The following is a 17586-nucleotide window of genomic DNA, read 5'->3' on the forward strand; positions in this document are numbered from 1 at the left end:
AGTTCTCTCACTTCATCGTGCAGATTGCGACTGACATCCATCCCAACTCACAACTGCTGCCTGCCCGAGGTATGCGTGCTGAGGAATCCCACGCCCGCCCTCCAAGCAAACACAGCTCCTCAACCTTGTATTTTATCGCTGACAGGCCGGCCGACCACTTCCAGCCCCATCTGCCGTAAGCCACTGCCTACAGTGGGACAGCCTGACCAATCAGCCCAGGGGGGACGGATTTCCTGAACTCGGAATCCCCCAGCCAGCTCCAATGTGACAGATTCGAGTAACTGGAGGCAGTAGGTGAGCAGCTGTGAGGACAGAGAGGGGCCAGGGACAGATGCAGGGTGCCGAAATGGAGGGATCTAATAATAACAGCGGCAAACAGAAGCCCCTTCCGAAAGTGAGAGAACTATTCAAGAACCAGAGGAAAGAATCGGAGGTAGGAGCCGATGAATGAACTAGAGTCTGTCTGTGTAGAAGGTACTGTGTGTGCCCGATAGTTTTTGCGTGCCCTACCTCTTTGGAAAGCGTGCTTAATCTGAGTTGATATGTTGTGACAGCTCAGACTACTGCTAAAAATACATGTGTGAATGTGCGGGCACACAAATGTAATTTGATGGCAGTGTCTGGGATAATTTTGTAGCTGGCAGCGTGGCGGTATCAAGCAGAATGATGGTATGGATTGTAGAGCTGAGGACTTGTTAAACTTATTCCCGTATTAATTGATTAATTTTGAAAGGCAGGGCACTCTTTCTACATTTAAGATATATGCAATGAAATTATTGTAAAATGTAAAAGATTTAAAAGAAAATCACTGATTTAAATTTAATCAGAACAATCACATTTATCAATAATTCTGATCTGTTTTTTTTTCTCGGAATGGCATTCCGCCGTTACAAATAAGCATCAAGAAAAAAGCATCAAGACAGGAAAAAAGCATGCGAGAGCGACAGTACTGAGTTGGGATATATATATATTATACTATCATTATCTAAAAACATTATCTTGTTAATCAAATGTGAACACGTTTGCTACATACAGTTTTTGGAAACTGGTATTACATAACCTCAGTTAAGAGATTCCATATAGCCTACCTTTCAATATTCCCATTTAAAGATTAATTTCTGTAGTGTACAATATCCGTTAAGCTGTTTAAATGTGTGAAGTGTTTATTCATTCTGTCATTAAAAATGTGAGCAAAATCAGTGTTGAATAAAATTAGACCATTTAAACCATCCAGTTATTTAAAACATTAAAGTGCAAAGGGAGACATTTTGTTTTGTAATTATACCAATTTATTCGTACTGTTTTAGCATAAACAAATATTTGAGAAATGGGAGCTCTGTGTCCCTCTAGTCTCACATTTCTGTCACAATGAAGAGAAGATGCTGTCTGATGAAAGGTAAACACTCAAGGGCAATACTTTCATGTTCCATATCTTTCTTTTATTAACTGTCTCATAGTGCTTTTAGTGTAGACAGATGAATCTGAAATTTTCATTTGTTTTCGCCATTCGCCTGCATTTTAACCAATGATCGAAGACATTTTCCACTGCATTTCTACACTAAAGCAAGTTTTTAAGTAATACGTTATCTAACCAAATTTTACCTTCTTCTCCTGCAGAAATAGGATTTTCATTCTTAGTATTCTCCGTGACCAATTTTTTAATCTTACCCTCTCGAATCAGAAATATTGGGACTTTATTTGAAGAAACCTCTTTAGATGCACACAGATGTGGAGTTCTCTAGCTCTGAGGAAGGAAATGTTTTTGAACAGCTGTGTTATCAGTAACTTGACAGCAGACTATGTGAGAGAGCCATATTAAAGTGACTAAAGTGACTCTGTGTTTGACTGCTTGAAAGGGGTCTCCAGTCCCTCTGTGTTCCATTAAGAAAAAGGAGTTTCTTGTTTCTGTTCATAATACCCTCATTTATGTGTTTGTCTGTTTAAAGAGCCTAATTTAATGGCAAGTTTTTGTAATCTTTTCTTGGTTTTGGAGATACAAGCAAGGATGCTTATTTTCTAAGGATTTTTAGCCGTTTCTAATATTCTTAGAGAGTATGAAATATGCAATTGTAAATTTCAAACAAAAGTGACAAAGCATTTTACAGTTCTTGTATCTCTGGTTTATATTTATAGTGTACAGGGGTAAAAAACAACTCTTTGGTGGTTATGAAAGGAAGAAATAAAATAGACTTTTTAATGGTGGTCTTATTAAGCATTTGTGTTCTTTCACATCTACTGTATTACATCCTTTAGTCTACAGAGCAACATATATACACAGTTAAATTACAGGGCTATTATACACTATAGATCTGCAATGAATTATAAAATATATTTGTAATGGAGAGGGGCTGTGGTTAGCATTGTTGCCTCGTCGCGCTGGGGTTCTGGGTTCAATTCCAGATCAGGGGTGGTATATGTGTGGAGTTTGCATGTTCACCCATGTTTGCTCTGGGTGCTCTGGTTTCCTCACACAGTCCAAAGCCTTGGTTGTAGGTTAATTGGCTTCTGCGAAAACTGTAAAACTTACCTTTTTTAATAGATCATTTTATATTCTCAGAGAACAAAAAGAAAAAAATCTTAGGTGCACTGATTTCAGAATGTATAAAGAGAACTGATCTCATTATGAATTGAGGTAATTTTCTGTGGTAAGCATGTGTCCTGTTACAACAAGGAGCTAATGTTGTTATATTCTTTTCATGTGATTCATCTTATTTTATTACTGTAATTGGCATTGTTATTTGTTATATACAGTAGAATAAGTAATAGTGACCTTAATTCCCAGATTTTCGTAAAGAAGGCTTTGCAGTGTGCAGTATGATTGTTTTTTTGTGAAACACATTCTTAAGGAGTAGAGATCAATTTAAGACACACATATCTGAGAGAAGGGAAACCTAATTCAGAGATATTTATATTCTTCTGTGAAAACTGTGCTGAGCCGGTGATGATTTTAAGGAACCAAATCCTTCACTGCATCTTTACCACTATGTAATCCTCCCCAAAAAGGAAGACATCTTGTCAAAATATGTTCAATTCAGTAAAGTAAAGAAATGGGAGATTTCAGAAATATGCATTTTCAGAACAACACTGGAACGTCTCTTTGGATTAAATGTTTTTTTCAATGAAAAGTCATTTACACGAAGCAGACAATCTAGTAAACTATAATCTAAGGATTTCTCTTATCATGCAGTAACTGTTTCAATGAGTCATGAAATATCATGAGGTTTCGTTGTCTTCTGAAATCTCGACTGTCCACTGTTGTTGACAAATTAATTTAAAATGAGTTTCATTGATGGCAGTAAGACTCCTGTTGAACCATTTAGGTTTTTAGATTATGTAAGTACTTTTCTGTTAGCCAACACCTGTTTCTTGATATTTCATGTGCATTAACTTAAATTAAGTACATGAACACAAAGAGGTGCAATGATATTGTTACTTGGTCTGGTGTTTACAGTATTACAGTGGCATTTATTGTTAGATACTTGTTTCCTCTTTCCATCGGAACAAGATTATAAAAGTCCCTGAAGAGTGAAATATGAAATGGATTTATGTGTTGTGTACTAGGAGCCTTCTTTACATCCACAAGAACATAAGAATGTTTACAGTCTTATGAGGAGGCAATGTGGTCCATACAGCCCATGGTAGTTGGTAGTTAAGTGATCCAAGGATCTCATCCAGCCATTTGTTGAAAGAAGCCAGAATGTTGCCCTCAAAACCAGCTTGCAGCTTGTTCCTTACTCCCACAATCCTTTGAGTAGAAGTGAGTGAGTAGAGTAGAAGTGTCTCCTGTTCTTGGTTGTACTTTCATGCCATACTGTCCAGAATACATGAGCATGCAGTATGTATATCAATACATTTTGTACAAAAGGTATTTCTGTTTTCTAAAGAAGATTGGCTCATTTTTTTTAGTGTATGGCTTATCAAACCTTTGAGATGAAGCACTGCTGTTCTTCAGAGCTCTTACAGTATGTGTCTCATCACAGTTCAACTTCTAAGGGAAATAAATAGAAAACCTCTGTGTTCACTTAGCTTAGCCCTTCTCAGTTAGCACTAGGCTAGCTGTCATTCTGCAAAATGTAAATGAAGTGTTTTATTACATTGGAAATTCCTGAGTGTTGATCCTTCAACTCAGAGCTAATAAGTGTCCTTTGTCTAGAGATTATTCTCCCCATCATTCTGCTGATGCTGGATTTCTGTTTTCAGACATTGTTAATAATTAAGAAGTTATACCTGGCACAGATTAGTTTATTTAGCACAGTGCTATAGAACAAAGAAGGTATTCCTGAATTTGTACCTGTATTTACTTTTTCACTGCTCCTTTAGGGGGACCAGTTGTGTTGCTAGGACCAGTTCTGCAGACTTAAAAGTAATAGGTTCTCCTGCCACCTTAGACATTTTCACTTTGAGCTTTTGTTTTTGCTGTGTGAAGTATTGGTTTATGCAAGTACCCAAATGCATCTGCTATGAGATGTAGATGCATTTACTGTAGGTTGGGTTAGTTATATTATAGAAGCTGTTTGTTTCTTATGTCAATGATAAAAAATAATTTAGAATCGATAAAGTTAATTCCGAGTCAATAGGATATTGCTTATTAGGTGTTTTGGAAAAAAAATACATTACAATGTGCTATGTTTAAATGCAAAAAGAAAAGAAAAAAAGGAGCTTGTTTTATTTTAATTTAAAGCTGATTGTGGAAAGAAACCAAAGTTTGCTTGGAGCTGTTTTTATATTCCTGCTCCAAAGAAAGGCAGGTTTGGTGCTCAAAAAGGTCTGAGTGCCTCAGTTTGGAGAGTAAATGTTCTTCATTGAAACATTCTGTATTTATCTGGTTAATAAAAAACATCCTTGGGGTACCTGCTTTTCACAAATGTGCTATGAAAGACTGTTAGTGGCTGTGTACCCAGTCTAACCAATGGTTAAATGAAATGTCAGATTGCTTATGATGAATACTTCCTGGAAACCATTATTAATTTACTTAGAATCTGGGGCATGTTGGCTCCTGTGCATTTTAAGCACATTACCTGCTGAAGCAGACATAATACGCCAAAAGAAAAACAGAATTAAATCTTTGTCCTGTCTATAGGAATTGTAAAAACAAAGGGTGGAAGACAAATTAGAAATTTAAAAAAGCATGTAAAGCTTATTTTTAAACTGGGTGTATGATGAACTCTTGTCCTGTTTCATGAACTCTGTTGCCAAATGTTGTGTTTCAGGGCTCCATGGAATCTCCTAACCTGGAGTTTGAATATGGGGATTCTGACACCCTCATGGCTGAACTTTCAGGTGAGATGAGTTAGGTATCATCTGCTCTTGGCATTTTGTTGATAATACCTCTCAGCCCTGAGTCTGTCTTCTACTTGCTGACTCTTTGTTCCCGGTGAATGCTTCTGCCCTTGAAGTTCACGTCAATTACATGCTCAAGTTCCAGGCTGAATGCAAAAGCTATTTTTATCTGCTTCTGCACTTCTGAGGTTTAATTCCAAGGCACATTATTATCAAATGGCAATGCGTGTGCCTATAATCATTGTGCAATCGAGCAAGAAAATCAAAGGAATTCGTTTTTAATGCAAATAAAAAGGCTTTTTTTCATGCATTTGACTTTTAAATGCACTTTTATAGGAGTCAGAATGATCCTGGTGATTATGTAATTTATTATCAAGTTTATAATTCCCCCACTTTGTATTTTTTTTTCCTCTTAACCAACCAAGTTTTGTGTAAGCACATTAAAGCGCAGTATTATTTTAATGAAGGAATGTAGCCAGAAATTATCAAGAATGTCAAGTTCTTATGTGAAGAATAATATAAAATACACCTGACTGATGTAAATAGAGTACTTACACGTACTGTTCTAGCAGTACATGTTGACGTAATGACCACTTGCCACTCAGTTGTGTCCACGTCCAGAGTTTCTTTTTTCAAACAGCCATCTATCATTGACAGTGTTATTTTTTCCGTCTGTTGTTGACAGAACTCTACAGTTACACCGAAGAACCTGAGTTCGCTTTGAACAGAGACTGCTTTGAGGAAGATTTCCGGAGCCAAGGTATACCTCTTTGGAAGTTGCTTTAGTGTCAGGTGTTCTTTGTAATCGTAGATGTCTTGTTCAGAAAGAAGAATTTTGAACTGGTATTTTTTTACTGTTCTGATGAATCCAAGAAGATTATCCAAATTGGCGCATTGGCCTTCATCTTATCCTCTATATTCAATGTAAATACAGTAATCTTAGGCTGCTTTTCTGACATACTACCAGGGGATAGCTTACAAAACAACTGACCACAGTTCTATAATGCTTTCTCCTATTTTTATATAATAATTCCAATAACATCTAAAACTATTTTTAATTTTATAATACTTACACATTTCTTTCATATTTGCACCAGCAAAGGGACATTTAATCCATTCTGTTAATGGTAAATCCAAGTGGAAAACAAGAGACCTTAGATTAATTTGTTTGGTGCTGAAAAAGAGAAAATGAGTTTGATAGACATCACATAATGTCAACACGCAGAATGTGTACATCATGTTCAATTGGTATAGCAGAGCAGAGAGATCTGGGGTGTTGATCTTTGAACATACAGTAGCATATTAAACTCTCCAGAGATCAAAATAAATGTGTGCATATTCACATAAACAGGTTATAGTGTCATCTGATTGCTTGTTATGAAAGAGGATTGCAGACAACAAAGGTTGTCTACTGCTTCTGGAATAGATTGGTAAAGTCTCATTTGAGACAAACATAAGATTATTCAACAAGACTGAGAAGTCAAATTTGTCACTACGCTGAGAATTTCTGTGTCAAGGAATCATAAAATCATAGGTTTTGCTTTTCTATCCCTGGTCAAACAGGATCTGCCAGTGGGAACAGGAGAGTGGAACAGCTGGGGTTAAGTGCCAGACTGGGGTGGTAAGGTTAGAAACACCAGGGTTGGTCCACTCTCAGCCAATTAACTACTTTCCATACTTTTGAAAAAATATGTTTGTTCTCAGACTATGGTGGACTCAATACCACATTACCTAAGTGATGGATCTGCAACATTGTTTGATGGAAATTTGTCTATTAAAACGCCATCTTATCAACAGAGGAACTTGGACAGAACAAAGCTGTTGATTACACTTTAAACATTTTTAACTCTCCAGCATGTGTGAGCAGGGAATCAACATCGAAGTCAGCTTCCTCCTTCAGTCTGTAATTCTGCCCAGAGCTTGACATCAGTCCAGTTGACATCAGTTCAGTTGTGGTGTGTGTTGGTCTCCAGGACCAGGACTGGGAATCCCTGTGTTATTGCCATTATATAGGGGTGTGATATATATATATATATTAAATGTATATGCATGTAATAAAGGTAGTAATTGTAATAAATGCATGTAATAAAGGTAGCATAAGCATAAGATGGAGGTGGTTCCAAGCAAAAGAAAAATATAATAAACATTTTTGGAAAAGAACAAATAACATTTCTGGCATAAAATGACTTCAACAGTAATAACTATAAGGACACAACTCGCCCTCTCACAGGGTCCAATGGGCACTCTACCTAAGCTAGTAAGCACTAGTTTTGAATACATGACCTGACTGATTGGCGTTCACCCATTTTCTGACCACTCTATTTAATACAAGTTAACCGGGGAGCAGGAGGCTGCCCTGGCAAGCAATGGGTACAAGACAGGATACACCCTGGACAGGACACCAGCCAATCGCAGGGCACATACAGACACAGACACACACAGTCATACTTATACCAGGTTCAATTCTCCCAGGAGCCAATGAGGAAATCAATACAAAAGTGGGGAGAACATGCAAACTCCATGCAGATAGCAGCCCCGGAATTAAATCCAGGGTCCCAGCTCTAACAACTGCGCCACCAGGCCACTAATTTTCAGCGATTTTTAAAAGCTGCCACTGAAACATGAACCTTGAGCTTAGTGTTATTATGCACTCATTATAACAGTAATCTATTTCTGCTTGCCGTTATTATTTGATTAGATGGAGGCTTGCTGTTTTTAGACCATTAGAAGGAGACATCATGCGGTGATTTTAATGCATTCTTTGATCTTCAGTGTATATTGTTTCGTAGAAATGCACTGGATTCAGTATTGTTAAACTTACTAAGATTTAAATTTACCCAAGTTAAAATATAATGATCAAAATAGTCAGAAAACAAATCTTAGAATTATCACATTTCAACTGCCCTATCTTGATATATTGTCTGTGCTCAGGGTGATGTGTATTAAAAAGCAGTAAGTGTTTGAAGCAAATCAAGCATTGCTCTCAGTCATAGAGTGTGGCGACGTATGAACTTCACTTTACAATATTTCAGTCCCTGTCCTGCTAAGTTAGATTGTGAAGTCTGGTTTGACAATGAGATTTATGGTGAACAGCATTTAACATTCATCTTTGTTACATTTTTTGCATTTTTCCCTTCTTGTTAGCACAGAAGTCTAAATTCCTTTGTTCACTTCATTAATGAAAGTGGTGAAGGCAGCTAATCAGACATATCATTGTCAGACACTTCTTTACTTTTACTTCTTTAATTGTGAGTCTGAAGTCTGATGGGATTTTTCAGGAGCAGTTAACTTTTGATCACTAGCGATTACCTGGCATCCAGATTCCATTTGTAGTCAGCACATTTTATATTGACAGGTGCTCATTACTTATACTTCCCAGCTAACGATTGTGTTGAATAGAAGTAGCTTTGACAGTAGCATTTCCGGTAGTCTGGAGTTATTTTATTTTGAAAAGAAGCCCTTTTTTCTTAACCATTTCTGAAAGGAAACCTTGCATACTGAAGCTGTAGAACAGTAGAACCCAACTTCATTTATAAGGTGGTCACTAAAAAAAACCCCACAAAACTATTTAACTTGCATTAGGAGGCTGGGTAAGTGCTGATTAATGAGAAGCTCCTGGTTGTAACCTTTTCCACTCTCCTTGCAGCAGACAGAGATTGAATCTCAGTGGTTGCCCTAACTGCTCTGATCTGTGTGGTCTCCCTGCTCTAGTTACAGACCTTGTCTACAGGGATGGTGTAAAAGGGGTTGATGTACCATCCATGCATTCTCCTTCACTATGTTTTTATGCTGATGTGTCAGTGACGCCTTATTCAACATTTTCTAGTTGCTTATTTGTTATAAAATGCAGTGGCCTTCAAGATAGGTTTAGATGAAATTATAATTCCTGTACATTCCTGGCAAAAGGATTTCTGTCAAGAAAAGGCTCTTATATCGCATGTCTCATTCAGTTAGTGTCACAGATATTTACACTAAGCACTTTATTTTTCATTTTTTAGCTCTGCCTAATGTACTGTTGGCTAATGCACATGAGTTGATCTATATCTGTCAATCTAGCAAAATAGATTTTTATTACCTAGATGTTATGCCTAGGCGGTGTTTACGTATCAGCAGGATGTCTGTTTAATAGGTGTAAACAAGATCTGTTATAAAATGCTTCATCTTTACACAATATGCAAGACTGGAGTTCAAAGCAAGGTGGAGATCTCCAGCTTTTATACTGTATCTGAGAAATATATACAGAGAAAAGGTAAATGAACTAGCGGAAATGTTCCCGAAAAAGGGGGTTTTGCTGATCTTCATCACAATAAATCTGTATTTATTTGCTTTTCAGTCGAGATCACATTATACACGCCGAGACTTTTATTCTGCTTAAAAAAAATATTTATGAAAATTAAGTATTTGTATGTACATGTAGTGTCTGAATGTTATCTGTGTGTCATGTCTGTTGTATGTTTTCACATTGGAACAAGTTAAAGGTTTATTCCATGCTGATAAGAGAAGAAAGGAAACAAGGTTTGGCTGAGGAGCTTTCTTCAGGTGTGAGCAAAAGAACAATGTTTTCATTTCTTATAAAAGTTGAAATTCAGATGTACAGTACATGTATGTTTGTCCCTGCCTTGCGTCAGTTGCTTGCTCAGATAGGCTCTGGCTCCCACGCGACCTTGATTTGGAAAAAGCAGTTATTAAATGGATGCTTGTTTGTGTGAAAGGATGATTATGAAAGTAAAAACAAAGTCTGTGGTAAAAAAAACAAACGTAGAAATGAGTCTGTCTGGATTAGCAAAGTTCTGATAATATGCCAGAGCTTTAATGGGGCATTCTCTTGAAAAGGTTTGTTCAAATATGCTCCGGAACAGGATCCTCTTTCCTGTGTGTATGTACCAGGGGTGTGAGGAAGTTCCTGAACAGTGCAGTCTAGATCATTTTGAAATGGATTTTAATAATGGCAAAGCGTGCATAGTGATGACCACTGTTGTTGTAGACTGGGCTATTAATTATCTATGAATTTTTTCTCTGGTCCAGACAAATCCTGTCTCAGTCTGACATCATACCTGAGCAAACATGTATTTTCAGGCCCGGACCTCTCAGATTACAATTTAATCTGTTTCCGTTTGGGACAGTTAACCAGGATGTGGTGGAAGACAGTACAATATGTGCCCACCTGACTTGACTTCTGCATAACGGCTGTTTGTTCTAGACTGCCTCAGGAATATGCAAATGAATCTTTCCACAGACAAAAAAAGAGAGCTGTCTGACCTGATTAAAAGCCTGCAGGAGTGGTGTAAAACCCAGTCTTTTGGAATTCCACGTGAACGTTGACTGACACAGTGCTGCTGCCTCTTCTGCTTTCACACCAAGCCTGTTGTTTGTTTCTGCGCTTTCAGTCTGCGCAAACAGATGACACTGTTTTTAATATGTGGAAACATCAACTTCTCTGTGGTCTGTTATTCTGTAACAGGAGGTTCTGATAAAATGTGACTGCATATTAAAAAAAAAAACGTTTAAAGAGGCTGCTGAGTGAGATCGCTGTTAAGAATGTGGGTTGATCCAGATGTTGATGGTTCACACTGATCCCGATTCCCCAAGCAATGGCTCACAGACCAATTGGCGCTGTCTCTGTTGTCAGGCACCCTGGTTCTTTCAGGGCCAGGAAACCTTCATGATGCATTAATCTCCTTTTGAGGAAGAACACTCCTTATGAACAGAATAAAACTCACTTGTAGCGAATCAGTTACCAGACTGAAAGATCTGTGTCATTTCCACATTAGGATAAAGCATTTGTTAACATAATGTAGTTCGAAACTTTTATGAATGCATGCAACTATAGTAAATGATTCTTCTGAAAAAACAAAACTTTATTAAAAGTATGTGAAAAACTGTATTATTTGGGATCTCCAAACCATTTCCCAATTAACCAATTGGACTAACCTTCAAGGCATTACAAAATGAGGCAGTGATATGTAGTTCACATTGTATAGTATGGTCTCAACCATTATGAAATTTGTCCATTTCTTTTATTTAAACCATACTGTATATTTCAAGTGGAACCAATGACCTCTTCTTGTTTGCAAACTTGTTTGCAAACTTTCTTATTTTCTTAATGCACATTTTTGAGACAGAACAGCAGGGTTTCAGTCTGAATGTCTGTGGAGAGCACTCTTTTACTCGTGAGATAGCCTCCAGGACATTAAATGCTCTTCATATCACAACCAGACATGATAAAATAGTAAAACTCATTTTGCTTGATAGCTGTCCAAAACTTTATATTGTAGCGCTCTCGGGTTCACGTGGGTATGCGCCCTCGCCGCTGCCGCCTCAGGCCGGCCCCCCACCGCTGGGGACTTGAACCCAGGCCTCTGGTATCACTCAACAGGGCCCCAGCCAGCTGAGCTAAAGGGAAATCTCCCGTCAGCCCAACGACTGCGGTCCCTGCTATTCACAGGGAAGGGCAGTGACATCACCGCGCTGGTAAACCGGCTTGCACAACCTGCAATGTCGGATGTTTGCGTTACAGTATATATTGTATACTGGGTTTAGGATTTAAATAGCAAAGAATGGTAAATTACATTTTTGTGTTTGAGTACAGAAAGAATGTCAAAAGTGCTTTCTGGTCACAGTCAGAAAAGAACAGTCAATTCCAGATAAGAAATATTCAGGTTAATCTCAGCTTTGCAAATGGCCTACTCCTGAAAGAGAGTTGAGCAATTGTTTAAGAGGAAGAGATGTTAACTATGAAAAAGAGGAGTTCTAATAAACCCAACCAAATCCTTTTTTTTTGTACAGCACTGATATAATTTGTAAGACAGCGCTAACCAGGACCTCCTAGTTTACTCCTGAAGATCAGATTTAGGATTGCTGGCACCCCAAGGACATAGATTCAACATTACAACTTTAGTGCTCTAAAGGATTTTCACACACAAACAGTAAAGTAGTATAACAGAAGTAAAGTAACAGAATGGTACTCTGCTCTTAGTGTGAGGTGTGCAGAGCAAGTGGATAACTACTGGGTGACAACACACAGTAGTTTTCCACAGCTGTTAAAAATAATAATTAAAAATGTTAAATTGCATAAAATTAATCTTCAAAGATTAGTTTACAACGTGTAATGAGTTCAGCTCTACCCCAGTGTGGCTGAAATTCTTTTGAGGTTGCAGAATGTTTGCACTGCGTAAGTTTCAAGGGGGTGATATCACCTTCTGTAACATGTTCAGGGGGTGGAGTGGTGGCTCTGTGACTAAGGATCTGCGCCTGTTGCTGGTTCAAGTCCTGCAGCCAGTAGAGGAATCCTACTCTGTTGAGCTCCTGAGCAAGGCCCTTAACCCCAGCTGCTCTAGGGGTGCTGTACAATGGCTGACCCTGCGTTCTGATCCCAAGCTTCTCTCCGTCTGTATGTCTCATGGAGATCAAGCTGCAAAAAGACAAATTCCTAATGCAAGAAATTGTATATGGCCAATAAAGTGATCTTATTTCTTATCTTATGTTCAGTGCACAAAGTCTTGTTACAAGTGCATAGAAACATCATACAGAGGAGAAGATGCTCCTGTAATGAAGTACACATTAGATTATGGTGTCCATTCAGTATTCCCATAGGGGACAGAACTCTTGACTGTGACTACTTTTTGCACAGTGGAGTACCAGTTTACTCTGGAATATTTTTTTGAAAGTCAGCCTACCTGTTTCCCATCAGTTAAAATCTTTGTGCAGTGAACATAGAAAGGTCTTTCAAACATACACATACAGAAATGTAAGGAGATTTATTCTTTATTGTTCTTTGTCATTGAAAATCTATTGCAGATGTGGGATTCTCTCAAATCTCAATTTGGCGGTTGAACACATTTATTTGGGGATTTTTCTCCCAGACTAAAAACGCAAGGGGACTCTGGAGTTAAATATTCCAAAGAAAAGTGAATACATGCTTAAGAAACAAGGTTAGAAAGAGGAGAGAGGCCATTTAGAAATAAAATGACAAAATTGTCCCTGAGTGACCAGGAATGAGCTGTTCAGGAGATTAGCATTCATTGCTGAAGAGTAATAAGAAACTGAATCTCTAAAGAGATGCAGGAAGCTTTAAAAATATAGAAAAAATATAATTGGCTAAATGTGATGTACATTCCACATATTTGTAAGAACACACTTCTTGTTTCTTTTTTAGTCCAATTTTTCTTTTTTCAAGAGGCTGGACGCTGAGACTACGACACTGCAGACAATGTAGTTTACAGCTCTGTACAAAAATTCAAATAGATCCATCTTACCATGAGGAAACAAGTCATTTCCACAACAGTATCTTTCTTCTTGAGGTGCAGTTGTAGAAGAGATAGTTGTTTACTCCAACATGAAGTCCTTGTTCTGATATTTGTGTTTGGTCATACCCAAAATTGATTCCACTTATTGCAGTGTTTCACAAGGAAACCAAATTGGGGTTTTCTTCCTTCGGGGGGGTCACCGATAGATAAATTTGGCAGGTCAGTCTTGGTAACATTCATGGAAGAGGGATTCCAGATACCCATTTACTGAAACTGTCCTGCCACTGTCATCTTATATCAGTACAATCCTATTAGAAATATTTGAAAACTCCAAACTCAGGTCATTGCCAGTTTCTTCTGAGTTTCACTGGCTTCGTTGCTGCACTCCTGGGCTGAGGGTCTCCACATCTGTCTGTCAGGTTTAAAGTAGAGGGAGACAGGAAGAGGCTGTTGTGTTATATAAATAATTAATACTATGTACTCAATAATTAATACTAAATACTATGTGTGTCTTGTTTTGAAGTGAGTACATAGTACTAAACAAAGTTCAGTTACTACCATTAAATGTGGGGTTATGTTTCAGTATCAATGTATCTTACAGACATGTGACATATATGAACTAAGTGGGCTTCTGTTCAGTCTCCTCAATAGAATAATTATGTATTCTGTCATAATATGTATTATTATTGTCCAATCACATTTGTTTCCCGGCGGAGGTTAAAATGTGGTTGATCTTGCCTTGTTTGTGAAATCTTGCCCTGATTTGTTACTGAGAGGACCTTTTGTTCTCTCCCAGTGAAGCAGAAGAAGTGGACAGAACTGGACCTTTCAGAGCAGAAGGCCTATGTGATGAGACTCTTGGACGCACTGGAGGTTACAAACCGGGATAAAAGACTGAAAGTGGCCCGAGCCATTCTGTACTTGGCACAAGGTTTGTGCTGTAGACAGAAAACAAAATGCGTCATGTGAAAAATTCTTTATTAATTACTGAATTCACATGTGACAGCACTGTGTGCCTGCTGTTCCCTAGGTGTATTTGATGAGTGCGACTCTGAGCTGGATGTGCTCCACTGGTCTCGACACAACATATTCCTCCTGTATGACATGGGGACCTTCACTGCGCTGCTGGAGCTGCTCAGCATGGAAATAGAGTGAGTCTCTTGCAGTCCTATCATTCTACCAGCACTTCATATGAAGCTAAAGCAATTGAAAATAGGACACTAGCTGTTAAATATGTGGGAATCCTGGCCATTTTTTTAAGACAAGTGGGATAGCAGCAGCTTTTAAGCTAACAGGAAGGGGACTGCTTTTTGGAGACTCATTAACAACAGTAACAGATGGACAAACAGCTAAGAAACTAGCTTTGAGTAGGGACTTCATGTGTTTTAGATTCAAGTCCTCATTTTAAAAAAACAGTTTGCTGCTCTAAGTGGTGTTTTGGTGCTGGACCACTAGGTTGTTCTCTTCTCATCTGGATTGGAGGTTTCAAACTAAAACCTCTGTATGGCCACAGGGGACACTGTGGTGTAATTTGTGAAACGTTAAACCAAGGTTCTGACTGCTTGGTCCTTAAACATCACATCATAAGAGTAAGAGTGTTAAGCAGGTTTACTGGCTACATTTCACTCTGGGTTTGCACCCAGCCTCAATTTCCCCCTGCTTTCTCTCCTTCCACTAAACAGTGTAACACATGAATGCAGTTATTTCACACTCTCCTGCTTCCTCAAGGTCATATTTTTCTTATTTCATAGCTTTTGATACTACATATATGACTGATCTGTTAGTTAAAACCTACTTCCTGTGCCCTAGGCCCCTACACAAAGCTAGCTTCTTAGCTCTTTGTCCAATTGTTACTAAATTCAACAATGAGTCTCTGAAACATGGTCTCTTTCCAGTTGGCTTAATGGTTACTTGCAATCCCACTTGTGTTAAAAAACTGGCTGGGACTCTCACATGTTAAACAGCTAGTGCCCTTTTTGCAGTTTGCATAGTCTCTCAGAAAGTCTGGAGTAGTGATGGTAGCAGCTCAATTACTGTCTAACCTTGAATTGTTGAGCTCTTCAAACCTCTTTAGTTAATTATTATTGGTATGTCCCTGCATTGATTTGACTACTAAGGACCAGTTTGAAAATCTTGACGGTTTTAACGCTGATGGTGTTCCACCAGGGTTTGTCCTGGGACCATATTGCATCCTGGTCAAATTATTTCCCATCATGGACTTTGGTTTCACTGTTGTGATGTTGGCACTCAGATACTCTCATTGAGGTATCTGCAGTTTATAGCAATCAGTTTAACATTGCAATATGGATGCAGCAGACCTTTTTTAAGCTAAACAGGGACAAATCTGAGTATATGCCCATAGGGTCCCAAAAACAGCTTCGCAAAGCCAGTGAAGTTGCTGAAATGAAACCATTGAAGGAAAACCTTGGTGTTACTCTTGCTTCTGTTTGTTATCATTTATTAGTAGTGTCACAAGGGAACCATGTACGTTATATTGCTCGGTTAAAACCGTCACTCTGTCTTTCTGGTGCTGAAATATTAACACATACCTTTAGTTAATTAATATTAGACTAGTAGAAGTCATTCTTTATCGGAATACCATCTAAGGTACTAAATAGTTCAGGTGGGTAGCTGCATCAGCATGTGTAGGCTGCAAAGGAACAAGTCATAGGTTTATTCCATGCTGAAAAGAGAAGAAAAAAACACAACATTTTGGCCATGGAGCCTTCTTCAGGTGGAATAAACCTGTGACTTGTTCCTAAGGTACTAAATATACTAGTGTGTGTGGCTCTTTTCTAACTAAAAGTACATTACATCTACCTATGAACTACAGTACTACATCTACTTCCAGATTTATTGAAAACTTTATTGCACAAGTATAGTCCATCTTTTAAACTATTCTGCTGCATTTTTTCTTTCTTAAATAGCGCTCATAATAATAACAGAGACTTTGATCCCATGCAGTCTCTGGAGAATTAAAAGGAAGTGGTTCCACATGCACAAGTACAACAGCTCTAACACAGTATTCACATTATTTGGTTCATCACTCTCAAAGAAGGAAATTTTCACTTCAACATCAATAATCAGAATCTCTGTTGAACAGTGCCTTGAGAGTTCTGCTGTGTGGAAGGTACAAAGTGAAAAAGTTAAATTGTTTACGTCTGCCTTCTGGGTTCCTTGCGTGTGCTGTTGATGTGGTTAAGCCTTGAAGGGAAGTTTCACTGGTTTCAAATGGTCTGGTTGCTTCCCTGACCTGTTCAGCTGATTTTTATATTGCTCCACTGTCTAATATTATCTTTTTTCCAAAGATAACTGTACTTCTTTCCCCAACTACCAGTTTCTAAAATTGTTCATGACAGATTTGTATTCCAGACTGTGTGCCACAATTCACTTCAAATACACTCCTAGAGCCCTGTGGATTTGTAGAAGGTCTGTCCTCTGCAGAGACATGCCACAGCTTTTTAATTGCCCATGATATGTTCAGGGGGACAGAGTAGATGAGGCCAGCAGGAGCACAATGAAGCTGCAGTGCACCACACACGGCGATGTATTCTTAGAAAGTCAGGCATCAAAGTGTAATTTTTTTATAGCCATTCTCCAAGGGAGATTGGAAACTGTTACAGCTCTGTTTGCTTCAAGAGAACAGCTTCATTGTGAATATTTTCGAAGTCTCTGTCGTCTTTTTTTTTTAAGAGAGAGTTTTGCCAGGGCTAATTCCTTTAGAGCTGTGATATCACAGCCCGGGTTGTCTGTCTTTGTGAATTAATTACACAGAAGCACATGTCCTAGTGAGCGAAACCACATTATAAAAATATCTATTTTTTAAAAGAATCTGTACATGCAGTATATTTCCAATGATGTGTGCTGTATCTCAGTTATGATGGCTAAACATCAGTGATGTTACCTTTTTAGTTTTAAAACTACAACAAAATAGGCTTTACTAAAGAAAATTCAAATTTATTTACACTACAGACTTTCAAAAGATGTAACTGCTGATGGTTCACCGTTAGCATTAGAGTCATGATTGAATTTGTCCCCTCGTTCACAGCTCTGATTAAGT

General features: G+C 38.2%; 1 protein-coding gene across 1 annotated transcript in view; it reads left to right on the forward strand.

Annotated features, from left to right (window-relative positions):
- The first annotated feature begins 262 nt into the window (after window positions 1–262).
- The window catches only part of strip2 (striatin interacting protein 2), a 38238-nt gene continuing 20914 nt past the window's right edge, over window positions 263–17586 (forward strand). Inside the window, exons 1-5 of the mRNA XM_088922953.1 lie at window positions 263–433; window positions 5211–5280; window positions 5966–6040; window positions 14323–14457; window positions 14557–14677. Of these exons, the coding sequence (XP_088779079.1) occupies window positions 332–433; window positions 5211–5280; window positions 5966–6040; window positions 14323–14457; window positions 14557–14677 (503 nt within the window). The 5' untranslated portion in view covers window positions 263–331. The remainder of the gene's footprint in view (window positions 434–5210; window positions 5281–5965; window positions 6041–14322; window positions 14458–14556; window positions 14678–17586) is intronic.

The sequence above is a fragment of the Atractosteus spatula genome, chromosome 8, assembly GCF_055471065.1.
Source record: "Atractosteus spatula isolate fAtrSpa1 chromosome 8, fAtrSpa1.hap1, whole genome shotgun sequence".
In the NCBI taxonomy this organism is placed as follows: domain Eukaryota; kingdom Metazoa; phylum Chordata; class Actinopteri; order Semionotiformes; family Lepisosteidae; genus Atractosteus; species Atractosteus spatula.